A 22410-nucleotide genomic window follows, 5' to 3' on the forward strand; every position below is an offset into this window, starting at 1 on the left:
TTCGAGAGCAGCAAAGACCTCACCTGCACGCCCCAGGAGCCACGGTCAGGATTGTGAGCTGGTGCTGGGGACTCTCCTAGGCACCCTCCACCTTGACCTGCCCCTACGAACTGCGTTTCACAGGGACTAAGCCTTCAACAGCGGAGAGGTGCCCACTGCCTCCGCTGGAAAAGGCAGGACAGGAGTTTGATCTTGTGTCTCAGCCTTTCGGTCCTAGAACCAAGATTTTCCTGGAAAGGACCCTCCCTTCCAGAAGTCCTAACTTTGAAGTTATAATTCATGTTGTGAAATTAAATCTTGAGAAATGCCTCTTGAGAAAAAGCTTAATTTCTTAAGTGCCCCGTCATTATTGCGGAAGGTAAAAATAAAACTATTAAATACAGAAACAGGCTTTGCTTGGCAAACCAGAAACTTTTTTAAAGTGTTATGTATAAAATCTGCTTAATTGAGAGATGGGCTAAGAGTTAAAATAGACAATTTTTAGAAACATTTAATGTGACTGTTGCTGTAATTTATTTGCAAACACTCTTGCTTTTGGGACTTGATAAGACTTTTTTTTTAAGTACTTATGAAAATGAGGTCCGAGGGATTTGGGGAGCGAGGGGGCTTAGGGAACTGACTTCATGTAATAATTCACTTGCATTTTACGTGCATCCACCTGTATACAGTGTGTGCTTGGACATGTGGGGCCATGGGAAGGTGTAACCGGCTGGTGGGCACCTGAGGAACTAGGCTGCGTAGGTCACTGTAGGACAGCCGGCTCTGGGTGGCCCTGGGGAGAGAAGCTTCTGGTCCTGCTTCCTCTGGCCCCCTGTGAGAGCTGGCTCCTGCAGGCCAACCAGAGCTGCCTCAGGGCCGCAGGCTGCCCGCCGGAAGCAGGGGTTTGGGGCAAGATTGGAGCCTGGGCCCGGACCAGGCGTGTCCCCTGATCTGGGCTCTCCCCATCCGTCTACTGGCCCTGCCCTGCCCTCCTGCTTCTCCAGGGGCTTGGTGTCTGTGCTGGCAGAAAGGGAGGCGTAGGACTGGGGGGGTTCTGAGCAAAGGCCTCAGATTCTTCACTGTGGCCATGACCTCTGTGGTCTGGGAGGGCACAGGCCCAGCCTGGGGGGGCCTTGCTCTGGTGGCAGGGACCCCTGATGATTGGTAGAGAAATGCACTTCACCGAGACACCATTTATCTGGAAGGTCCTGACAGCCCACCCAGAAATCCCGGCTGCAGCGGGGAGGCGGTCGTCCAGATGCAGGTGAGCAAGGCTGGCCTCCATCTCCAAGAGACGCCCCCCTCCTTTGAAGTGATAACGCCTCCGGGACAGGGCGCACCCCCTCCCCCGGATTTCCATTCCCCATAGCATCACACACCCCTGTCCCCTCCCCTTTCTACTCTGTCCCTTGACAATTCCTCCCAGACTCCAGTCTGATTTCTGGTTCTGTCTACCTTACACTCTCCCCACAGGAAGAAGGCCCCTTCTCCCATCCAGCGGGGGTAGCCCTATGGATGGAACCCTTAGGAACCCCCATCCCCACACCCAGTGGCTTTGGGGCTCTTGACACAATTGTTGCTCTTGCCTGGCCCCCACCCAGTTTCCCCTCCAGTCCAGGCCAGGCTGGGGGGCCGAGCCCGGGGCTCTGCGGGTTCCCTGGCCTTGGCACTGGTGACCACCCAGCACCTTGGGCTCCCTGCCCTGGCCAGCTGTCAACACAGGTTTATAGGGCCTGTGTTGGCCACCCAGTACTGTCTGTGGGCTCTGGGGCTCGGGACTCCCAAGGTGAGGGGTCCCAGAATGGACCTGGCCAATCTCAAGAACTGGTAAGTTTCTGTTTCAGCTGGTGAAGGGCAAGGCCTTTGTGCCCACACAGACCTGGACTCCCTGGGCTCTGCCAGGTCCAGGCGGTGTGACCTTGGGCCAGTCACTTGACCTCTCTGAGTCTTCTTTGTCACGTGACTTGGGATAACAGGGTGGGTTTGAGGACCTCGTGGAGTGAGGAAAATAAGTGAGCAGCGTGGGGTCTGGGACGGACCGAGGGGTCAGTGACCGGGGGCGTGGGCATCGCCTGCATTTCCCCACGCAGCTGGCCGTGACTCCCTCCCAGCCGCGTCTCTGCCTGCTCCAGGGCTGCCCTCCAGGGCCTGCCCACCCCCCACCCCCCGCCTGTGCCAGGCCTCAGTTTCCAGTGGGTGTTTCACAACCTGGGAGGTGGAGCCCGCTGGCTGGTGGCTGGAGGAACCTCTATTCCCCACCCACAGTTTCCCTCCCTGCCCCTCCGGCAGCTGGGCTGGGCCACGGATGCTTTGTCGAGGGTGTAGGGAGCTGTGTCCCCGGGGCCCCGGCTCTGCTGTGCGCACAGACCCAGGACAGGAGGGCGGTGCCAGTCGGTGGGCGGGGTTCTGGCAAAGGCTCTGTCCTTCTATCGCCTCTGCGCACACCCACGCGGGGTGTGCTCTGCGGGGTCAGAGCTGAAGCCTTGCTGTCTATCTTCTTTGCCATCAGAATCCTCCCCCTCTCTGCTGGCATCAGGAACATTACCCCTCCCTCCAGCAGAGCTGAACTTTGGGAGCTGAGACTGGCCCCAAACCCCGAAACCAGCCTGACACTCTTGCCCTGGCCACCGGAATCCACTGGTCTCGGGCCCCTTCGCCTTTCCTTCACCCTGAGGTTACAAGCTTTCCCAACAATCCCACGCCTTAAGAGCTATTTACCAGAAAAGGACCTGGAAGGGGCCATCTGGTCAGTTTCAGGCTCGGCTGGGTCCAGATGGAGCACGATACTGCTCACCACAAATGGGATGTTGTTTGGGGCTGCATTAATGAAGGCATAGAGCCTAGAACCAGGGAGGAGAGAGCCGTGCTGCTCTCTGCACAGGTTGGTCCACACCTGTGCCCTGGGGTCTGAGTTTTGCACTTTAAAGCAACCAAGGAGGGGGTATCACCTAGGATGGGATCAAAGAGCTGGGAACGACATTCTTAGAAACGGTTGAAAGTGGCAGAGAAGAGGACAGCCTGCCACCAAGCAAGAGCTGTGCATTGTGGGAGCGTGACCCCATCCCCAGAGGAATATCACTGCCCTGGACCCCTGGGGCTCACAGGCCCCTCTCCCATCCCTTCCTCCCCCTGCACCCAAAGTGCCCTTTGCCCTATGGCTTCTGTCCTCTCCCTGTAGCCTCCGATCAGGAAGAGTGAGGTGACCACCTTGTCCTGGTCACCCTGGGTCTTCCCGGTGACCGAACTTCCCACATCCTGGGAAACCCCTCAGAGCCGGACAAACCAGGAGGGTTGGTCACCCTGAGAGGAGGCTCAGTGGCCATTAAAACTGCAGCCCAGCCACTAGCAACAGAGCAAAAGCCCCAAACCTGGACCCCCTTCCCTCAAGGCCAGGGAAGGCCTTCTCTTTGCTCCACTAGAGCAGTTCTAATTGCTTAATGGGGAAAGACAAAATCCAGCCACCACCTCGCCATCCCTCAGGAGGCGTCTGCGACCGCAAAGCCCTCTTTGGCGGGCAGGTGAGGCCATCTGCTCTCTGAAGGAGCTCGGTCTAGAGGGGGCATCCTACAAACGTCCTAAATTAAAGACTCAGGCAGTGGGTGACACGCGAGGGACGTCTGTGTTTCTTTCTTCCAGGCCCAGCCTGAAGCTCTGAGTCCTTACAGGAGTCAGACTTCCGTCACCTCCTCACTGCCTGCCCAGCCCGGCTGGACGTCCACATTCATAACAGCTACAGATGGAATGCTGGCAGACGTCATGCAGCCTCTTGCTGGACCAGCCCTAGAGACCCCCGGGCCGCCTCCCAGTCGAGAAGCCCGAGGCCCTCAGCCCGCACGCGTGTGCCCTGCACTGCAGTGTGAGGGCTGCTTGTCACAGCAGCTGTCATCCCGGAAGTCTTGAACAGAAGTTGCACCCGAAGAGCAGTGCGACCGCAACCGGGTCTCAGTGGGCGGCATTAGCCTGGCAGCCAGCGCGTGGCGTCGAGGGCGAAAAACGTTGTTTGATTCAAGTGCTGCTTCTGAAAACTTGGAAAGCAGTCCCATGGAGTGTCCTCTGGGGCTCCGAGGACAGATCCTGCAAATCCAGGATTTCAGCGGCGTGTGTTTCTGTGTTGGCTGTCTGAGGAGGCGTTACAAGAAAAGGAAGAGCTTAGGGAAGACCCGAGCCATTTGCAAGCAGCAAAAAATAAAGTGTCCAGGAATTTGGGGTATTACCGAGTTGGAAAATCCCCGAACAGCTCTAGACCCCAAACAATAAGAGATGGACTTTTTGCAAGTCCTTGAGCTCCAACGAGCAGTGAAGTATATATATATATATTTTGGAATAGAGCCACTCAGCCTAGGGAGTGAGAGCCTTTCTGCCCAAGCCTGGAAGCTCTGAGAAAGCCTGCCTAAGATGAGAGACACAGGGAGGCGTGGAGGTGAAGTAGCAAGAAATGCAACCTGAGACGTGCCTCAGGAAGGAGCCGCTGGAGTCCGGGGCAGGGGGTGTCTGGATCGCTGCAGGGCTGACCCGCCCCCCACACCCTGTGCGACCAAGACAAGTTTGTATTGCATTACAGCCCTGAGATATGAAGTTGTATATTAAATAGTCAGCTGTCACTTATCTTTACGAAGAGGTGGCCTAGGTGAGGGATGGGGTGCAGGGAGGGAAGAGGGGGAAACCGCAATCTCATCCTCGTCCTGAATCCCGCTCTGGGCTTTGAGCCGACTTTGCCTCCCGTCAGTTTCCTATCCATTTCTTCCGCCACCCTTGAGCTACTCAACTTGGTTGTCATTGTCACGGTGACTCACCAGCCATATGGGTGGGGGGCGGCCAATTATCTGATTCCTGGAGCTTCCCGGGAGGCTGCAAGTTCCACCCGCCCACCCCACTCTGTGGCACAAGTCCCAGTCAGGAAGCTGGGAGAACCAGGCACCATCTGGGAACGTCCATCTGTCCCAAGGGAGCGAACACGGCCCTCCCAGAGTCCTGCGCCTGCAAGAGGGGTGTCCTAAATTCGAATTGGGGTGGGAATAGAAATCACCAAATCTTGGCACTGGAAGTGAGGCGCAGCTCCTCCGGTCCACGCTTTCACATGGAGCGAGAACCAGCTCCTCTGCAGCCCCTGATGGGTGCCCGTTCCATCTTGCCCTAAAGACCTGCGGGTGTGGGAAGCTTGCCGTCGCCTTGGACGACTCGTGCAGCGAGGCCAGGGGCAGCTGTCGCGACGTCGGGAGCACCTCCTCCTGTGGATTTGGCCCTGCTTTTCCGTAGAGCCCTTCCTTGGAGGGGGCCGGGTGCCCTGGACAGCAGGATGTCCAAGTTGTTTCCCCACCACCTCAGAAAGGCCTTATCAGCTGGTGGCCGAGGCGTGGGAACCAAGGGCAGAGCGCATCTTCAGAAAACAAAACAAAAACCACGACTGTCCGGCAGGCTGGGAGGCTCTCGGTGCAGCGGCCGAGTAACTAAGCAGGACTTTCTGGGTCTGACAAGCTTGAGTGCTGCGAGCGGCCTGGGCGTCTCCCGGTCGCTCAGCTGATAACCTGTCTGGCTCCACCACTCCTGTGTCCCTGGGATTCTAACCCAAATGTCTTCCTGTTAACTAGCTCAGCTCTGATGCCCTGTAGCACCACTGTCTCCTTTCACACAAGCTCTGCTCTGATGGGCCAGACGGCCCAGGGCTTTCATTTGCTTGCCCTGAAATCATGCAACGGGACACTTAGCCCTGAAACTAGCATATCAGTGGGTCCTAAGCCCAGCTGTCCCTCAGAGCTACCTGGGGAGGCACTTAAAATACAGATTCACGCATGGAAACAACCTAAAGGCCCATCAACAGGTGAACAGATAAAGAACGTGTGGTATATTTATACAATGGAATATTACTCAGCTACCAAAAAATGAAATAGTGCCATTTGCAGCAACATGGATGGACCTAGAGATTGTCATACCGAGTGAAGTTAAGTCAGACAAAGGCAAATATATAGCTTATATGTGGAATCTAAAATATGACACAGGGCTTCCCTAGTGGCGCAGTGGTTGAGAGTCTGCCTGCCGATGCAGGGGACACGGGTTCGTGCCCTGGTCCGGGAGGATCCCACGTGCCACGGAGCGGCTCGGCCCGTGAGCCATGGCCGCTGAGCCTGCGCGTCCGGAGCCTGTGCTCCGCAACGGGAGAGGCCACAACAGTGAGAGGCCCGCATACCGCAAAAATAATAATAATAAAAATAAATAAATAAAATAAAATATGACACAAATGAACTGATCTACGAAACAGAAACAGACTCAGAACATAGAGAACAGACTTGTGGTTGCCAAGGGTTGGGGGAGGGATGGAGTGGGAGTTTGGGGTTAGCAGATGTAAACTATTATATATAGAATGGATAAACAACAGGGTCCCACTGTGCAGCACAAGGAACTCTATTCAATATCCTGTGATAAGCCATATTGGAAAAGACCATAAAAAGAATGTATATGTGTGTGTGTGTGTGTGTGTGTGTGTGTGTCTGTGTGAGAATCACTTTGCTGTACAGCAGAAATTAATACAACATTGTAAATCAACTATACTTCAATAAAATCAATTTTAAAAAATACAGATTCAGGAGGCCCATCTCTGACCTGCAAAACCAAAATCTCAGTGGTGATGCCTGGAGCCTGTATTTTTTGAAGTTTGCTGTTGATTCTGAAGATAAGCCATGGTAGGAATTGCGTGGCGGCATGTCAAGTGGACAGAGGTGATGACCAAGCATGTCCCCAAACCATGTCCAGGCTCCTTGAGCCACATGTCCCCAGTTTCTCAGTCAATCCTCAGAGCATGGGCAGGAGTGACCCAGATGAAAAGGGAAGTCAAGTGTCCCAAAAAAATGCTGAATTAAGATCTAGTTATTACAGTGACTTTTTACATAGCTTAAACAGATAACTTTATGGTGAAGTGGTTTATGATTTTAGTCTTTCACATACAGTGTCACGTCCTAAAGAAAAGTGCACACACTTTGAATCCGTACGCTCACCAGGAACTTACTTCTAGAAAACCCCACAGATGAGAGAAAGCTGTGTACATAGATGTGTTCATTCAACATTGTGGCCACGAAACACCAGCTGGAATAGAAGTATTCAACCATAGGACTGATGACCATTTCCTCAAATGAATGTTCAGTGACGATTTAAAAAATGCTAAACAAGCAAACTCTAGGGCCATGAGAAAATAACTCACATCAGAAGATAAAACTGTACATTCAGGCTCTCACTTCCAGTAATGATGGATTAGATAATGAGCACCACACTTCCTCTGAAAATAAATTAAAAGCTGGACAAAGTTCAGAGGTACTCTTCCTAAGCGTTAAAGATGGCTAATCGGGTGGCTGTATTTGCGGGTATCTTCGCCTGGGGTCATTTGCCAATCCTGGGAGACTGGGCAGGTGTTTTGACAGCTTAGCAGAGGAAAGGGTTTTATTATTGAACTGGAATAGAGGTCAACAGAAAATATCCGGACTGAATGTGGAGGGGAAAAAAAGAATAAAAATACAGAAAATAGCATGAGAGACATGGAACACGGGGAAAAAAAGGCTCATGTGTGTAACTGAAGTCTTTGAAAGAGTGGAGAGAATGGACAAATTCAAAGAAAATCCCACGCAGGCACATCGTGGCAAAAAAGGGAAAACCTTGTAAAGGGCCAGAGGGAAAAAGTCACGTTCCCTTCAGAGGAGCAACAGACTTTCAGCAGAAAGAATGGAATCTGGAAATACATGTTTAAAGTGCTGGAAGAAAATACCTGCCAACTTAGGGTTTTACACCCAGTGAAAATACTTTTTGAATGTGAGGCAAAGTAAAGATGTTTTCAGAAAACAAAAAAGGACAGAATTCATCACCAGCAGACCTATGTCAAAAAAAATATATATATATATGAAATGAAAGGGGGTTTGTTGGACAGCAAGAAAGACTGAAAAAGAGTTGGAAGATGGGGTAAGAGCTACATAATGGGTGACTATGGAGAAGAGCATGGAGGTTCCTTAAAAAACTAAAAATAGAGCTACCATATGATCCAGCAATCCCATTCCTGAGCATACATCCAGACAAAACTCTAATTCGAAAAGATCCATGCACCCCAATGTTTATAGCAGCACTATTTTACAATAGCTTAGACGTGGAAACCACCCAAATGTACATCAACAGATGAATGGATAAAGAAGATGTGGTACATATATCAATGGAATACTACTCGGCCATAAAAAGGAATGAAATAATGCCGTTTGCAGCAACATGGACGGACCTAGAGATTATCATACTAAGTGAAGTAAGTCAGACAGAGAAAGACAAATATCATATGAAATCGCTTATACGAGGCACCTAAAAAAATGATACAAACGAACTTATTTACAAAACAGAAACAGACTCACAGACACAGAAAACAAACTTATGGCTACCAAAGGGGAAAGGGGGTAGGGGAGGGATAATTTAGGAGTTTGGGATTAACAGATACACACTACTATATATAGACTAGATAACCAACAGGGCCCACTGTATAGCATAGGGAACTCTAAGCATCTTGTAATAACCTATAAGGGAAAAGAATCTGAAAAAGAATATATATATATGAATCACGTTGCTGTGCACCTGAAACTAACACAACATTGTAAATCAACTATACTTCAGTTAAAAAATAAATATTAAAAATTTATATATAATCAAAAAAAAAAGCAAGAATGCAGATAGGTCAAGAGGAATATGGGCTGTGCAACCCTGTAAGAGTAACGTCTGGTGGGGTGTTAAATAAAGAGATAAAGTGTGTGCCAGACACGGTGACACAGGAGGCAGGAGGGGCAATGAGCTGACCGGGGCTGAAAGACCCTCCAGGTCAGTGGTAGAGGGACTCGTTTGTCTTGGTCCGTAAGAGGGCAGGGGTGGACAGGGCGTCTCAAACACGGACTCCACAAGAGTAAGGGAAGAGCCTCCACAGTGTAAGCTGGGAGAGGGGAAGTTTGGGTAATAAAAATATTCACTAATAAGAGAAAAGGTGATGAGAACAAGGCTGGGGGAATGACCCCACATGCGCTGAAACCTTGCGGGTGGGGCCCCACCTACCCTCCTACTCAGGAGAGGGTGCTGGGAACCAGACTTGGGGGATTTCGCTTATTTGATCCTCCCCCAGGTACCAGCATGGAGCTGTTCGAAACATCACTGAGTTTTGATGATTTGAGTTTGAGAGGCATTTGTGTTTAGGAAAGACTCTGCTTTTTAAACTTAAGGTTTGGTTTCCGAAAGCTCCAGATTCAAAAGCTTAGCCTAATAACTTACGTTTGGCATACAGATCTTGTTTTTCTATTCATAAGGCCTGCAAATCTTTTTTTTTTTTTTTTTTTTTTTGTGGTACGCGGGCCTTTCACTGTTGTGGCCTCTCCCGCTGCAGAGCACAGGCTCCGGACGCGCAGGCTCAGCGGCCATGGCTCGCGGGCCCAGCCGCTCCGCGGCATGTGGGATCCTCCCGGACCGGGGCACGAACCTGTGTCCCCTGCATCGGCAGGTGGACTCTCAACCACTGCGCCACCAGGGAAGCCCAAGACCTGCAAATCTTAACAGTCGCTTTTAAGGGTCTTTGAATACGACAAATCGAATTCATTAAACTTTCAAAACTTTGAATGGTGATAATAAGTGTAATATATTCAATTCCTTCTTGGGCATTTCAAAAGCCTAGTGGACAACACCTTCTTAGTACTAATTAATTTTTAGAAATCTAATGATTTCACTTAGAAATGCAACGAGCCAGGAGTTTCTTACATGTTCCAGTACTGTGAATAAATGCACCAAGCTTTCCAGATAACATTACAAGACTAAGTCAATGAGTTAATGACATATTTAACTTTGGATTTATGAGACTTTCTTTACAACAGGCCAACTTCTTTAAACATTATGAGATACCAAACCTATCCAGATTTCTTAGTATGAAAGTCATAATTCTATGGCTTTTAGTATATGAATCATTTCTAGACTTATAATCTTCCTGGGTTTATAAGATGCTTACCTACTGAGGAAGAAAAGTGCAGTTTCAACTAGCAGACTTTACTTCTGTTGAGAGACTGTGGCCAGGACCTGGTGGGGTCTGGTCATTCCCAGGTGGGCTGCAGGGACCTCTCCTCAGTTACTGAGTCAATGACCGTGGACGTCAGGAAAAGATGTGCACGTTGCCCACATCCCTGGATCACGGGTGTACCCTCTCTTTAAAAATAGTTATAAAATTGTGAACGTAACATGTACACAAAAGTCTATAAAATGAAACGTGTAGTCTAGGTATTTTTATTATCGTGTGGCCCACATGCTTGTCATCACCACCCAGAACCCCAAAGGCCATCTGTGTCCCTTCCCAGTGACCACCCCATTCCACGCCAAGGGCAACCACTTTCTTGTTTTCCTGGTATACGTTTACCACCTAAGTAGGCATCCGAAACACGGCAGGTCATTTTTGCTTAGAAAACAGTTTTGTACAAGGTGGAGCCAACAGTACATACTCTCGTGAATCCAGCTTTCTCCGCCAGCTGCTGCGTCGTCCTCTGTCCATCCTGCGTGTGGCCGTAGCTGTCCAGTTAGCACTGCTGCGTGGCTTTCTAGTGCGTGACTATCTCTGCATTGCTATCTGCCTCCTTCCTGACGGGACTTTGGGTGGATGACAGGGTTTGGCTGCTGTGAAGAGCTTGGCTATAGATATTCTTGGCATGGCCCCTGGGGCACACGACAGTTATTTCCACGTCAGGCAGTGGAATTGCCAGGTTATGGGAATGCGTGTCTTCTACTCTAACAGTTGATGTCAAACACTTTTCCAAGTTAGTGGCATCAATTCGCATTGCTACCAGCAGCATATGAAACCCCCCTTACCCTGCAGCATCTCTGACATTTAGTGTTGTCAGTTTTTCACATTTTAGCCGTCCCGATGAGTGTGTCATAGCATCTCGTTTTGGTTATAATTTGCATTTTGCTGAGAACCAACAAAATAGAGAAGCTTTTTATAAACGTATTGGTCCTATGGATATCATTTTTTGTGGAGTGTCTGTTCAAATCTCTTAACCACTTCTTACTGAGCTATTAAAATTTTTTACTGATTGGTGGGAGTTCTTTAACTATTCTCGGTATGAGACCATGGTATTTTTTAATAGGCTGTGGTAGGCAGAATAATGTTTCCCCTGCTGAAGATTTCCTGCCCTAATCCCCAGAACTGGTGAGTATGTCACCTTACGTGGCAAAAGGGACTTGGCGGGTGTGGTTAAATGAAGGATCTTGTGATGGGGAGATGGTCCTGGGATACCCAGGTGGGCCCAGTCGAATCACGTGAGTCTTTCAGAGAACCTGTTCTGGCTATACCCAGAGGGAGATGGGACCATGAAAGCAGGGTCGGAGTGATGTGCTGTCGCTGCTTTGAAGATGGAGAAGGGGCCATGAACCAAGGAATGTGCTAGGGACCTCCAGAAGCTGGAAAAGGTCAGAAAACAGACCCTCCCCTGGAGCCTCCAGGAGGAACCAGCACTGCCGACAACTTGCTTCCAGCCCAGTCACACCCATGTCGGACTTCTAACCAGCAGAACTTTGTGATAACACGTTTCCTTTGTTCTTAAGCCACTAAATTGTTGTTAATGAGTAGAGACAGCAGTAGAAAACTAATAACCTACGTGTGACCAAGGCATTCTATCCCTCTGTGACTCTCCTTTTATTTCCTACGGTGTCCTTTGATAAACAGAAGCTTTTGATTTAATGGGGTTGAATCCATCAATCTTTTCCTTTATGCCTGGTGTTTCTGAAGTCCCAGTTAGGAAACCTCTCCCCGGCCCGAGAGACTGAGAAAACTCTCCCTTACCATCTCCCGTCAGGCTGTTCGCTTTGCACACTGAGGTCTGCAATCGCCCCGAAGCCGAGGGTTGTGCGGCGTGAGGCCGGGCCCCTCGGGGTTTTGTATGGTGTGTGGACAGCCAGCTGCCCTTGCTCCGCTGGGTGGACGCAGCCCACCCTGTGGATCTGTGTTTGCTGTTTCAGCTGCTTTCCAGGGAAGCTGGCCCAGAGCACTGACTGAAAGCGGAAAGGTCCCTATTTAACTCCTCCCCCCCCTTTTTAATGAGAGTTTTCTAGTCTCAGAGTGACCTGTTTAAGATGAATGAAGATGCTGTGACCAATATCAGGAAGAAGCAGGTGACTTTGGGTGAGGGAGGGGACATCCCCCACAACCCGTCGATGAAATGAAGTGGGAGCTTAAGGCTGGGGGGATGCTCTGTGGAACAGCCACTTGCCCTCTAGGAACATCAGTGGTTGCATCTGCTAAATGGGCTCCCTAACTCTCCCTGACTCGACCACAGCCCCTGCTGTGGATGGGCTCTGGGAAAAATACTCAAAACAGCTGATGTTCGAAGACGCAAATGAAAACTGGAGGATATCTGCCAGAAAGCAAACAGTTTTAACACGTGATCCTTCTTCTGGTGAGGCTGTGGGGCACGAGGGTTCGGACCCTTTGATGAGAGAGAAGGGGCTGGGCAAGCAGGTCTTGTTCAGCAAAGGGGCGGTGGGGGAGCATGTGTGCTGGCCTTCGCTGGGGACTGAGTGGGGTTTGGGGAGGCCGCAGGCAGGGGGCCCGGGGAGGCGTGGGGTCGGGCTGCGGGCCCCGCCCACCTAGGTGAGCCGCACCTTCATCGTGGTTGCCTTGTAGCTGTAGTTGTACCCTCTCCACGACCTCCAGTTGACACCGTTGGCGTAGCTCATGTGCGGCCCCCCGAGGTAGCGGCCGTTCAGGTTGGAGGAGTGACAACTGTTGTACCACCAGGCCCCCTGGAACTGCACTGCACAGTTAGAGGAACTCTTGTCGTTGTCTTGGTCTTTGGTGGAGAAGAACTGGTCCTTGTGGGGCGTCAGGGAATCACCTGCTCAGGAGGGAGTGGGGGTATTGTTCGGGCTAGAGGGAGCCTGCCCTGCCGCCTGCCCAGCGCCACCTCCCTCTAGAGACGTGTGAGCTGACGCCCAGGGCGTCAAGATCCTGCCTCACCCTGGGGCAGATGGAGCCACCTGACCCAGGAGCTCTGCCCCAGGGCGCATGCTTCCCTCCTCCAGCCTCACCTGTTTCCTCCCGGCTCCCCCAAGACCACCAGGACCCGCGCCGTCCTCTCCCCTGAGGTGCCCTCCCTTCCCCGAGCCTGTATCACTTTTCTGGGCTTCATACCCACTCCCTGGGTTGCGCGGTCATCCCAGAGGGACAGCACGGCCTCATCCCGGGGCCCTCTGCTCCATTTTCAGCCCTGGGTGTGCAACTCACCCCAGTTCCTGTAGCACCCCACTGCCCTTCTCACCCCTGCCAGACCCTCAGCTGTACCACCTGCAGCATGGAGAGGAGGGTCCCTGCCCTTCTCCTTCCCTGGAGGCTCAGAGGAGGCACGTGTGGCAAAGGGGTGCTTGAAGGCTCCCATTAGCAATACTCCCCCCCCACGCCCCGGGAGGACCTTGCTCTCTGCAGCTCTGGTTCAACACAAGCAGACAGGCTCCTAGCACCTTTCCTGAAAGAGTGCACACTGGGAATTCTCAAGAGAGTGCGCCATAAGAGATGCCTCCCCACATCCTGTGACCGGGGTGTCTTTTTGGCAAAGAACATCCCACAGGGTTTGTGTTCCGTGGAGCCCAGTTTGGGAATATGGCTCTAAGGGCTGATATGAAATGACCGGCCTCTTCCAGGTGTTAGCAGGGAAAGGGGTCAGTGACCTCAAGCTCCACTCAGAACACCTCACTGCTCTGCAGACACAGCCTTGGGAGTGGTAACTGATGGCGTCACTGGTCCCCATGCTACAAAGAGACTCAGGTACCTTCGTGTCTGCATCCAAAGACGGAGAACCTGGACCCAGGGAGTGGAGCCCCAGCCCAGGGTCACTCACGGGAGACAGAGCCGGGACGCTAAGCAGGTCCTCTCTGCTTCCCCAAACCCCGCGTTGAAGCCCAGGCCACTGCTGTGCCCCGTGCGGACTCTCACCTGCACTGCCCCCGACAAAGGCTCCCAGGACCAGCTTGTACTTCTCTGCCTCACCCGCCATCTTGAATGACTGGTACTTGGCAAATTGGTGGTTGCCCTCAAAGTCCACGAGGTCTACCCGCAGCTCGCTGCTTCCTGTTGGAGGTGGGTGCTCAGGGCCCAGCAGAAGGGACCCTCTGCCTACAGGCACGGGGGGTGGGAATGTGGGCTTTAGGGGACGTCTGAACTTGGCAACGGGGACAATTCACCGGGAAGGTGTGAGAGGCTGGGCTGGTGGGAGGACCTCAGGGATGCCTCCCTGTTTTCAAATAGCTCCCCTGCTGCTCCACCAGCCATGCCTGAAATTCCACCGTCAGTGGACCTGGACGGAATGAAGCCTCGCTCTAGTGGGAAACACTAAATTCTCCTGCAAAGAGCTGTGAATGCCACGGCAGGAAACCTTTGTATGTGCAGTTTCTTCTGCAAGGATTTCAGGCACATGAGTGGACACCGTCAAGGTTGCCATGAGGGAGTGGAAGGATTAAGAAAGGATTTACAGGTTTGCCGTTGAACTCAGGACCAGCTGTGAAGCTGATTCTGTGGAATGGAGAAGTGGGGTGAGGGGGCCTGCGTGGGGACCGCCACATGCACTGAGCGGGAGAGGCAAGGGAGGGGCTCCGTGGGCCTAAGATCCCAGTTTCAAGGAAGGACCAACCGTTGGAAGTGGGAGAAGGGCCACCCCGATCCAGATGGCCTCCCCCTCACTTCCGACTCTCGGGTTCTAGACACGATCGGTCCCGAGACCAGAAGTCGTCTTCGCTCCAATAATCCACCTCCTCCGATTTGAACACTCAGAGAGTGTAAGAGGATACACGTCCTAGATTCTCAGAGTAATAACCCCTCCTGCTGTCACACGTGACCACCCCGGGGGCCAGGGGGAGCGGGGTCCTCTGGCGCACATGGCCCAGGGCTGAGGTCAGGGGCATGTGCATTTCAGGCACCCCACCACAGAGCCCCCGGCCGCGGCCCTACCCTGGGCGGTCAGGGCGTGGATGTTTTCATTCCCCAGCCAGAACTCTCCCAGCTGGCTGCCGAAGCCCTGCTTGTACGCGGCCCAGTCCCGGTAGAAGTCCACAGAGCCGTCGCTCCTTCGCTGGAAAACCTGCACACGACGGGGAGGGCTGGGGAGACGCGGCCCCACTGCCGTCCCCCCACAGAGCACCCCTGCCACACGCGGGAGCAGCGCTGGTAGTTCACAGGCATCACAGGCTGAGGACCAGGACGTGGGTCTCATCCAAGAGCCCAGGGGCAGTCAGGGACACCCACATGGGACCAAGGAGGAAACGGAGGCTCAGAGAGGGCAGGCGACAAGCCCAATGCCACACAGCTGGAGAGGAGTGGGCACCTCCGGGCCTGAGCCCACAGCCCTGAGCCGCGGGACTCCTTCCCATGTGGGTCCACAGCCCCCTCCCCCGACATTTCTGATTCTCCCGACCTCAGTGAAAGGACGGGGTCAGCCTCTGCCTAGAAGGAGTGGACGGTCTCACAAAGGCCACTAAACAGTGCTCTGCCACCAGGTGAGGCTCCCAGGCACGCCCACCCCTGCCCAGGAACCCCACGGCCATCGCTGGGTGAACCCCACGGCCATCGCTGGGTCCCCCCCACTCACGGTCCACCCCCCGCCGTCCACATCCATGTCACACAGCACGGTCAGGGGCCGGCAGTCGGGCAGGTAGATGGTGTGCCAGCCACTCAGAAAGTGTCCCCTGGTGAGCAGCTCCTTACAGGTCCGAGGTCCTGGGAAGGGAAGCTGGGGAATGGATGCCAGGACAGGAGCTCTGGGCGGGGCGGGGGGAGGGGGAGGGGGAGGAGGGAGAGGCAGGGACACCTGCCTGGGAGAGTCCTGGGACAGAGACGCGGCCCCCAAGGCCACCCGGCTGTGACGGCCAGGCCCCGTCGACCTGGCCATCCCCACCTCCCAGGGCTGCCCCCGCCTAGTCTCCTGGGCACCTGGCCTCCTCCAGGAATATACTTGAGTTATCCAGGCAATGGCTGCCTATCACTCGGGTAAGTGGGGAGTAAGATATGCGCAGAGAGGGTTTTGTCCTTGGAAGGTGGAACCTGAGTCTGTGCAGCTGGCCTTCTGGTCGACCCCCCCTCCCCCACCCCCAGCAGGAGCAGGTCCAGGCGGAGGTGCGGGGGTCGGCGTGTGCGCAGTCACCTGTGGCACAGGAATGAAGCTGCCCCGGCTCTCCTGTTGTGGGGAGCGAGGACATGCACGTCGCACGTCTGGAAACAGCGCCCCCACCCCTCAGCCCCGTTGCTGCGCGAACACAGCGTGGAGAAAGGAAAGCATCACCCAGCTCTTTGCAGGACTCTCAGCCTCCAGCCCTGCGGATCAGCTCCTAGACTCCGCGTCCCTGGGCTTTCTCGGCCCCCACTGCATCCGGCCTGCCTGGGGGCTGGCGGCCAGCACCGTCCCGCGGGGCCCTGGCTGGACCGCCGTGCCGGCCACCTCGCCTGGCCTTCACGGCTCACGGCGGTGGAGGTGCAGCGCCCCCAGGCCTATGGCTTTCCACAGCCCCTGCCTCCAGCACAGCCTCTGCTTGTGGAAAGTACCGGGGAGCATTTGGGATGTGGGTCTGGGCCCCAACCTCGCACTTTGTATTTGTAGCCAGAGCATGTGACTGTGTCTTGGCGTTTTGCCTTTTCTTGCTTTTACAGATTTTTAAATAAATGAGCATAAATCAGAGCATTATAAGCAAAATGTCCAAAATCATGTAGCAAAGCGGTATCGCCAGTCACCTGGGTCCAACTCCGGAGCCTCTGGGCTTTGAGCGCTCACCGGCCGCTGACAAAGCAGGCCGGGCTCAGAGGCCCCTCCTCCCGCACCCCTCCGCTGCAGGGCCAGGGCCAGGGGTGTGGTCTGAGTTCCTCCCCCAGATGGTGGTAGCCGTGACCGAGGCCTCTGGGAACCCCCAGCCCCCTGCAAAGCCTGCCCAGTGACCCCAGGGAGGCGGAGGGGCTCACCTTTCTCTCCGCCTGCGCCCTTTTCCCCTCGGTCTCCTGGGGAGAGACAGGAGATGCACAGCACGTCTGGTCAGTGGACGTCGACCCTCCGCTCTGGAAACCACCCAAGTGCTCACTTCCTCGGGAGCTGGGGCCTGGGGGACGGGGCTGAGGCTCTGGGCACCACACGTGCATGCTCTGCGGCCCACACTTTTCCAATGCCTGGGTCTCAGCTGGGGGAGTTGCGGGGGGGGAGGCTCAGAGGCCTGGATTCTTCCCTGGGTTATGAGAGGCTGCTCTGGACCTGGGGCACCGGACCCAGGACCCAGTTCACACGCTGTCTCGAAGCTCTTTGGAAACAGGAAATAGGACAGGTGCCTCTCTCACTTGGCCCCCCTCCCTCTCTCTGTCTCTCTCCCATCTCTCTCTCCACCTCCTCCCTCTCTCTGTCTGTCTCCGTCTCTCATGTCTCTGTAGACAGGCCCTGGGGTCCTGCTCAGGGGTCCTAGCTCTTCATCACCTTTGGTGCCTTTGGGCCCGGCCGGCCCTGCCTTCCCAGGGACTCCGGGAGAACCTCGCTCTCCTGTAAATTCCAAAGATACATCATTGAGGAAAAGGCAACCTGCAGAATTCTACTTGAGCATCTCTGCCCTAAGGATACAGCTCCGACCCTCCCATCCCGGCTGCGGTATCCTCAGGATCACTGCCCTGGGACTCAGCCCGAGGGTGACAGCAGGCGGCGAGGACAAAGCGCTCACAGCCACCCGGTGCCTACCGGCCGGCGCGCCCAGCTCGGGCTCCAGGGAACCACCAGCAGCGATCTGGCTCCCGACCAGCTCCGTGTAGCAGCCCAGGTCCAGGCCACCGTCACGGAGCCCCTCCGGGGGCCTGGGGCCAACAGCACGTCCTCAGAGACCCTGTCACACAGGCCCCTCCGGCCCCTTGGCTCTGGGAGGGAGGCGGGGCCCTGCCCTGTGCTCAGTCCTGGACGCAGGGGCGGCCGGGCGCAATTATGCCTCCCTCTGGGGTGGTTCTCTCTCCACCTCCAGAGAGGAGGGGTCGGGCGCCACGAGGCCTCCCAGGTCTGCGTTACTGATGTGAGCAGGGGGCTAGGACCACCCAGGGCCCTGCCCCTCCTCCTGAGCCCTGAGGGGAGGGTCAGGAGAGGCGGCCCCAGGCTCAGACAAGGCAGCAGGAGCGTCTGCCGGCTGCCCTCCCCGGGGAGTGTGGGTGTGTGGGGTGGGGCCGAGGGGGCGCCGGCTCGGCTTGGGGCGGGCCAACCACACGCACTGGCGGGCAGCCGCCCCAGCCCGGCCCCTCCTCCCAGTGTCCCCCCGGCAGGACCCCCAGCCTGGAGCCCATCGTGGTGAGCACACGCAGCCCTCCCATCCTCAGGAGCGGCCCTGGGTGCCCACGGCCCCTGAGCTGGATGCCTCCCAGGACGTGAGAGGCTGGGGACCTCCGAGCTGGCCCTGTGTCCGGAGCCCTTGGAGCACCCACTCACACACAGGTCCGGGGCACTCACCCCTTGAGCTGCGTGCACACCTGCCCTTCGTACCAGGCTCGGGGCCCGAAACCCCACAAGGGGGCCACCACGTCGACGGGAGGGCCGTGGAGCACTCGGGGGCCTTCCTACTGCGTTGAGGTCCAGCCCCACCCTCCCTGCCGTTGGCTGCCTGCTCTGAGCCCCAGTTTTCTCATCTGCGGTACAGACAGAAAACGCTGGGGCCGCAGTTTTCAGGTGAGAATACCAGGGTACGCGTGGCTTGGAATCTGGCCCACGGCCACGTAAAGCCAGGATCGAGGACCGGGAAGCGGGTGTTCTATGGAAGTGGACCCCGATGTGAGCTCATAGACTAGCTGCGACCAGCCCCCTCCTCAGGGAATGACAGATCCCGCTGGGCCTCAGGGGTCGCTCCTGACGCCAGCTCTGAGCAGGGTTGTGACCCAAGCTCCCGACCTGAGACCCGCAGGGGGCAGTGTCCACCCGGGCTCTAATTTGAGAAGAGCCGGTGCTCAGTGACCCCCATGCCCGAGCGCAAGCACGTACCCTTCTGTCCATTGGCGCCTGCCTCTCCTTTGGGCCCTGCGGGTCCAGGCAGCCCTGGGCAGCCTCGGAGGATGGAGAGCTTGTCGGAGCCCTCCAGACCCACCAGCTTCACCTCTGCAGAGAGACACAGAGCACCAGTCAGGGAGCTGGTCCTGGGCCTGAGAGCCCTGCAGAGCCGGCGACAGGCCACCCGAGCCATGGGGATCTGCCACGCGGCGACCTCGGCCTGGGCCCTTGGCTGTGGCCAGAGTCACCCGTCTCAGATGAAGGGTCAGCCTGGCAGTGAGTTTCCCGCCTCTGGTGGGCACTGGTCAGGTGTGGAGGTGATGCAGGGCAGAGCCCTGGCCTTGTGGTCCACCCTGCCTGAGCCAGCCTCCCCACAGCCTCAGTGCTGTGTGTCCTTGGCCAAGTCACTCAACCCCTCTGAGCTCTGTCGCTTCGGTGCCCAAGTGGAGGCAGGAATAGGGCTGTGGGGAGGATTAGATTAGATAATGCAGAATTTAAACTTCTTAGTATAATTCATGGCATTTTAAAAGAACCTCATAAACAGTGAGTACTTTCACTAAATAACAACAATAAATATTTAAATGACTTGGGGAATCTGGGTCAAAGTAACATTTTCACCCCAGACCTTGGACTTTTGACCATAGAATTCCTGAACTGGAAGGGGTCTGTGTAGGTCCCCTGGAGAGGGGACACATTTGATCCAAGGACACAGAGCAAACTCCAGTAGAACTGGAACCAGAGATTCATTTCCTTCTCAGAAAAAGATAGTTAATTTTGTTGATTTCAGAACTGAAATATCGTCACGAGAGACAACTTAGAGGATGTGGGAATCAGCTGTGCTCTCACCGGAGACACAGGCAACTGTCGTTTCGGGGTCTGTCTCCAGCTGCGACTCTCTCACAGGGGCAACCTTATGCTTCCCCCATAAATACGTCCTCCACTCAGGGGGAGGCTGGTCTGTCCTCAGGGACCTCCTCTTGCCAGGTGTGGGCCCCATCCACCTGCGTGGGATCGGGAGGGAGACCACAACCCCTTCTTAGACCCAAATCTGCCGAATCGCACTCTCTGGGGTAAAAGCCAGAAATCTGCACTAGCAAACCCCAAGTAAACGTGGGAGCCCTTGGATTAGAACATCTTCCAACATCTTTCTGAAAAGTCCAGGAGAAGACGGAGAAAGTGATGGGCACGGTCCTCCTAGGTGGCAGCGTCGAGACCTGGCCGGGAAGCTCGTGGGGAAAATCACGGGCTTGAGAGTTGGACAGACCTGGGGTTAAATTCCTGCCCCCCCCCCCGACCTGTGTGACCTTGGGCCTGTGGCGTCCTAGTCTGCAGATGAAGTTGAGCTGTTGAGTCTTCGGAAGAAGATGCCTACGGAGGGTTTAACCCTAGATACTATTTGTGGTCAATGAGTGGGTAGTTACCAGCTCTCAGGGACTGGAAATTCAGGTCCATCTCACCTGGACAGGTGTCTGCAGTCTGGGCGGCCAGGGTCCTGAAGCACAGGAGTAAAAGGAGCTGGCCGGTGGGCCCCAGGGCCACGGCCACTCCACTCAGCTCCATGTCCTCTGGTCTCTGACCTTGCTCTTGTGAGCAGGGGAAGCCAGCCCTTGCCTGAGCCTGTGGGGGACACCCACTTCCTACGGCCTCTTTGGTTACACCAACAGGAGGTACCAGTGATGGCAAGGGGTGTTTCCTTCCTGCTGGGCCCCACCATGCTGCCCGCTGAATCAGGCTCACTTCCCCTGGCAGGATACTCTGTTCCCAGTCGAGAGAGCTCCCAGGACCCCTCTGTGGGAAAGGGTCTGCCTTCTTTGTGGCTTAAGGAAAGCCCAGTCCCCCAGACTCCCTCCTCATTACCCAACGACACCGAAACAACACTCTGAGACCTTGACTGGGGTATAAGGAGACGTTGGCTAGAGATGCTCCTTCCCTCGCCTGACTTCCAGAATATTCTAATGACTGAGGCAGTCCTTGAGCACTTAACAGAGTGGAAGAGAAAAAATTCCGAGCACTTCTTGTGTGCCAAATACTACTTATGTCAGCCCCATTCGGAAGACACTATTATCTAAATGCCACACGTGGAGAAACTGAAGTCACACAGTAAGAGCCTGACGTTACCTCGAGTCTGTCTAGTGCTCCAAGGGCCACTGGGTCTGGTCATTACACCGGAAGGCGAGGCTATGTCTTATCTCCCCCCAGATCCCAGAGGCCATCCTCCACATCTCGTACTATGATCGCCCTTGACCGGGACATGTGGTGGGCATTCCGTAAAGGGCTTCTGCAGATGTGTAGAATGTCACTAAGGAGAGTAGGAAGAGGACAAGAGGGGAGGAGCTGAGCGTGAAACTCTTCTGTGGTTTGATATTTTTCCGGGCCAGTGTTCGTGGGCTGGTGTCCCAACCACACCCACTGTCCAACTAGGAAAGAAGCCGGGGATGGCCTGACCAGAGGTTTAGCAACCACCTCTATGGGCACTGGAATGACACTAGACTTTGCAAATTTTTGTGAGGTGGCCCCAGCCCACGGAGACTGAGGGAACAAAGAGGTCGTGTTGCCTCAGGCGTTGCATTGCCTCAGGCACCGCTCAGCCTCCCTGAGCTCCTGGACAGGGCAGCCTGTCCCCAGCATGGGCCTGGATTTCATCTGTTGGAGAGGGGCCTGTTCAGGGCTGTTCACCTGGCCTTAGTCAGGACAGGGAGAGAGGCAGCCGGTCTTCGTCCCTCAACCCCATCTGCCAGTGACAACCCCCCACCCCGATCCTAGGGTGCTTCCTCTTTTTCACATTGCCAATAGAACGGATGCAGGTGAGATGTTGACAGCACACTCAGGTGTCACTTTAATGTTCCTAAGAGTATGTGGGCCTAAGAACACAAAAGAACGCAGGACTCTGCCAAGTTCAGACATCTTAAAGCGGGATCAGTCAAGGTCATTTGACTTCTGACAATGGCAGGTGAGGTATTTGGGGCCATCTATCCTCATAAAGACAAACAGACAAAACATTAAAAAAGAGATTTGCCTGAAGACCTAGTCAAGTGAACCACGTAGGAATGGGTTACTTTGCTACGTTCTTGAGAGCAACAGAGATCTCGAGAGGGGAAACCAGCATGTGGGGTCTCTTTTTGCCAACCCCCCAAAGGTAGCTGAGAAGCTGGTCAGTTACCTCGACAATTTTGCAGCATTGAAGGTCAAAGTTTGGGGTCTGTGTTCTGTCAAAGGAGTGGATTTGGGGTGGGATCCAGAGGCATTTCTTCCTAGAAATAAGGATGAATCATCAATAGGCCGACCTAATGTGGACTGCAAACTGGTTTTGAGACATCTAGGTGTCCCAGGAAAAAAAATCTCAACTCCTGAAATTCTAATAAGGTCTTCCTTAGGTCACTAGTATCCACTTGCTCCAAGCTGAAACCAACACAAATCTTGTCAG

General features: G+C 54.6%; 1 protein-coding gene across 1 annotated transcript; it reads right to left on the reverse strand.

Moving 5' to 3' along the window:
- Window positions 1-12377: 12377 nt before the first annotated feature.
- On the reverse strand, window positions 12378-20546 carry LOC309963897 (ficolin-1-like; the record flags this gene model as incomplete). Its single annotated transcript, XM_082842426.1, has 9 exons — window positions 12378-12848; window positions 13943-14077; window positions 14954-15083; window positions 15591-15718; window positions 16143-16175; window positions 16952-16987; window positions 17451-17513; window positions 18981-19094; window positions 20444-20546. The coding sequence occupies 9 exons, from the start codon at window positions 20544-20546 to the stop codon at window positions 12601-12603; spliced, it is 990 nt and encodes a 329-aa protein (XP_082698552.1). The 3' UTR covers window positions 12378-12600.
- Between the last annotated feature and the right edge of the window lie 1864 nt (window positions 20547-22410).

This window comes from Leucopleurus acutus, assembly GCF_964270905.1.
Source record: "Leucopleurus acutus genome assembly, chromosome: 7".
Taxonomy (NCBI): domain Eukaryota; kingdom Metazoa; phylum Chordata; class Mammalia; order Artiodactyla; family Delphinidae; genus Leucopleurus; species Leucopleurus acutus.